The sequence below is a fragment of the Propithecus coquereli genome, unplaced genomic scaffold (genome assembly GCF_000956105.1).
Source record: "Propithecus coquereli isolate 6110/MARCELLA unplaced genomic scaffold, Pcoq_1.0 Scaffold83, whole genome shotgun sequence".
In the NCBI taxonomy this organism is placed as follows: Eukaryota; Metazoa; Chordata; class Mammalia; order Primates; family Indriidae; genus Propithecus; species Propithecus coquereli.
This window is the reverse complement of record NW_012154507.1, coordinates 5,038,992-5,043,246: the sequence shown is the minus strand read 5'-3', so window position 1 is coordinate 5,043,246 and position 4,255 is coordinate 5,038,992. Positions and strand designations below refer to the sequence as shown.

General features: G+C 36.3%; 1 protein-coding gene across 1 annotated transcript in view; it reads right to left on the bottom strand.

Annotated features, from left to right (window-relative positions):
• Positions 1–4,255, bottom strand: part of DDHD1 (DDHD domain containing 1) — a 100,146-nt gene that overhangs the window by 19,786 nt on the left and 76,105 nt on the right. Inside the window, exon 7 of the mRNA XM_012663742.1 lies at positions 230–492. Coding sequence (XP_012519196.1) covers positions 230–492 — 263 coding nt within the window. The remainder of the gene's footprint in view (positions 1–229; positions 493–4,255) is intronic.

Sequence of the window (4,255 nt, the reverse complement as noted above, 5' to 3'; positions counted from 1 at the left end):
AAAAAAAGGAGAATACAAAACAATTTATTTAATACTACAGGAAAATGCATGTAATTAGTATGAAAATTAACAAATAGACTCTAACTTGATTAGGCATACTATCTAGTAACTTTGTATCCCGAACAATGTATTTTTTCTTTACCATGAAAATCTTAGTATCTTTTCTCCTAAAAGATCCAATAATTCCATATAAACATTTAAAATTCTCTCAAAAGACTCGATGTTTTACCGTCGTTTTGTTATATAGAGTTCATCCAGAAGATGTCGTTCTTCATAGCTCATCCATCGTTCATCAGGCAACTCTTCTTCCTTCTGTAGCAACTGTTCATAGAGTCGAACTGGATTCCAGCCAGTCATTATGTCATAAGTAATTACACATCCCAAGGAATGTGACACTATTGAGACTTTACCCCCTTTTTCTTCAAAGTTTGGATTCCGAGAACAGAAAAGGGAATATAATCGATTCAGCTCTTGCTGAAGGCCTTTAACTAGCTGTTTGAAATAAGAAAATGTTATCATATTAGAGTTATCATTGACTGCTATAAACTTCGTTTCCAAACACCAATATATTAAGGAAAAAAACATACATTATTGACCAAATATAACTTATTAAAATTAACACAAGTACTTCAAAACCTTGCAAGAATGAAGTACATATATTTTAATGTATATCATCACTAAAGAATATAGGCAGATATTACCCACATAGATCCTTACCTAGTCCTTAAACCAACTGTATGAGCTAGCAGTTCCACAGATTTAAAAAAAAAAGTTCCATGCTGATTCCAGTAAGATAACCAAAGACCCTTAGAATTTCTTCACTGTAACTTAGCCATATGCAATTCTAAATTTTGTACCTTGTAGTTTTTAGACATGGTAAATTTTAGAAAAAGGATATCAGAGTTTATGTATGCATTTAGATAGAGTAATATAATGAAAAGCTATTGTATGACTGAAGAAAAAGCTAACGTTGATCTACTTGATATTTCTAAATTCCCATTAAGTTAGCAATATAGATATGAGTAAAAAGTTATTTTCTATGACTGGAAAGCAGGGCCTTTTTATGTTTAGAGGTTAATAATGTGGGAAGTGTCTTGGTAATTTTCTTTATAAAACTGCTTTCTTTGAAAGTAACCTCTAACAAATATTACTGAAATATCCCATAATGTCAGAAGCATAAGGTTCTTTTGTTACTCAAACTCATACTAGGCCCTCACCTGAGTTTTAAGGCAGCCCTCTCTTGTTCCTACCATTGCCTACTTCTACATTTGATTGTAAGTTTCCTTCTTGATCAATTTCTCATTTCAATACTTCTTAATATGCCAGCTGCTATTGTGACATACAAATATTAGTTATTTGCTGCTTCAGTTTTCAATCTTATTATATCTCAAGAGAAAAACTAGCTTCCATCAACTTTTAGTAAACATTCTTTACCTGCTGACATAAACTGAAAATCATTTGAGCACTTTATGATTGGCAGGGTCAGTAGTAACATAAAAGAGAGCATAATACTCTCTTTGTTGACATCTCAGAGTTCTATAATGCAATACTGAGGTCTAGTTAAAAGCTTTGAGACTGTGTATCATGTCCGATGAAATATATTCAGCCAATGAAGGAAGAAAAGGATAAGACCAGTTCCTAACATGTGGAAGGATAATAAACCGCCTTTCCTCTGGGGAGGAATGCAAAAGTTTTATTTTAATTAGTCATTTTATTTTTTTTCTCCCCGGAAAATAAAAAGAATTCCATGTATTAGTGCAATAGTTCTCCAACTTTCAACATGCACCAGAATCCCCTGGAGGGCTTGTTCAATACAGATTGCTAGGCACCATCTCATTTGATTCAGAAATTCTGACCGGGCCTGGGAATTCGCATTTCTAATAAGTTCCCAGAAGATGCTAATGCTGTTGGCCTGGGGACCACACCTTAGGAACTACTGATTTAGTGGCAAATGTACATAAAAACCTTCTAACACATGAGTTATAGGTAAAACTCTAGTTAATGTAGTTTGTTTATTTATTTTATTTTATTTTATTTTTTTTTGAGACAGAGTCTCACTGTGTTGCCCGGGCTAGAGTGCCGTGGCGTCAGCCTAGCTCACAGCAACCTCAAACTCCTGGGCTCAAGTGATCCTTCTGCCTCAGCCTCCCGAGTAGCTGAGACTACAGGCGGGCCTGGGAATTCGCATTTCTAATAAGTTCCCAGAAGATGCTAATGCTGCTGGCCTGGGGACCACACCTTAGGAACTACTGATTTAGTGGCAAATGTACATAAAAACCTTCTAAGACATGAGTTATAGGTAAAACTCTAGTTAATGTAGTTTGTTTATTTATTTTATTTTATTTTATTTTATTTATTTTTTTGAGACAGAGTCTCACTCTTTTGCCTGGGCTAGAGTGAGTGCCATGGCATCAGCCTAGCTCACAGCAACCTCAAACTCCTGGGCTCAAGTGATCCTTCTGCCTCAGCCTCCCGAGTAGCTGAGACTACAGGCGGGCCTGGGAATTCGCATTTCTAATAAGTTCCCAGAAGATGCTAATGCTGCTGGCCTGGGGACCACACCTTAGGAACTACTGATTTAGTGGCAAATGTACATAAAAACCTTCTAAGACATGAGTTATAGGTAAAACTCTAGTTAATGTAGTTTGTTTATTTATTTTATTTTATTTTATTTTTTTTTTGAGACAAGAGTCTCGCTTTGTTGCCCAGGCTAGAATGAGTGCCATGGCATCAGCCCAGCTCACAGCAACCTCAAACTCCTGGGCTCAAGCAATCCTCCTGCCTCAGCCTCCTGAGTAGCTGGGACTACAGGCACGCGCCACCATGCCCGACTAATTTTTTCTATATATTTTTAGTTGTCCAGCTAATTTCTTTCTATTTTTAGTAGAGATGGGGTCTCGCTCTTGCTCAGGCTGGTCTCGAACTCCTGAGCTCAAACAATCCGCCCGCCTCAGCCTCCCAGAGTGCTAGGATTACAGGCGTGAGCCACCGCACCCGGCCAAGTAGCAGGTTTTGAAACTGCATCTATGTGACTCCAAAGGCTCAGAGAGGAGGAGAAAAAAAGGCTCTTTCAAATACCTGTCAAATAAACTGAAGTTCATTCACCAGGCATGAGTTACTCCTAATCATTACTTATCCAAGGAAAGATATACTTTAAAATAATTTATTCCAGAATACTGCCTAATACCAAACTCGTGTCATATGGATTTTAATTTCAAGAATCAATTTTCTTTAAAAAATAAGAAGAATTTTTGCCCACCTCTCACTTAGGAAGCACACCTTTTGTTTTTCACAATGCCTCAAGCAGTGTTTCCCAAAATTCCCTGATGGCGTCGCCTGGGAGAACTATTAAAAATACAAACTCACAGGCTCCATCTCAGACCCACTGAATCAGAATCTCCAGGGGAATGGACCTGAGAAATTTATTTTTTTCTCATTTCCTTAATTTTTTATTTGAAAAAAAATTTCAAATTTATAAAATGTTGCAAAATAAAAATAGTACAAAGATTATCCATACATCCTTTATTCAGATCCACCTATTGTTAGCATTTTATCCCATTTGCTTTACTATTTGTTCTCTCTGCTCCTGTAACACACACACACACACACACACACACGTGCACACCCTCCACCAACCTTTTGGGGAATCATTTAAGGATTTATTACATGTACCATAGTCTTTTATCCCTAAATATCTCATTGCATATTTTCTAAAACTAGGAATATTCTTTTCTAAAATCATAGTTATCAACTTCATAAATTTATTTTGATATAATATTTCATCTAATATACCATCCATGTTTCCACTCAAGTCAGCTGATCCAATAATGTCCTTTTTACTGTAGTTTCTTCCATCCAGTACAGGATACAGTCTAGGATGAGATATTACATTTAGCTATCAGGTGTCTTTAGCTTCCTTTAATCTGGAACATTTTCCACAGCCATTCTTATTTTTAAAGAATACAGTTCTATTCCTCCTTTTTTATTACAATGTCTTCATTTTGTGCCTCACGTTTCCTTATAATTAGAATACTGCATAAGTGATGCTGTGTCCTCCTCTGGGTATCACATCTGGAAGCACCTAATGCCCATCTGTCTCTCAGGAACACCCAGTTTAGGTATTGCCTGATTTCTCCAGTGTATAATTACTGTTTCTCCTTTTAAAACTAATATGCAGTGTGTGGGGATATACTTTAAGATTATGCAAATATCCTGCTCATCAAAATATTGCCTTCAACTTCGTATCCATTGATGA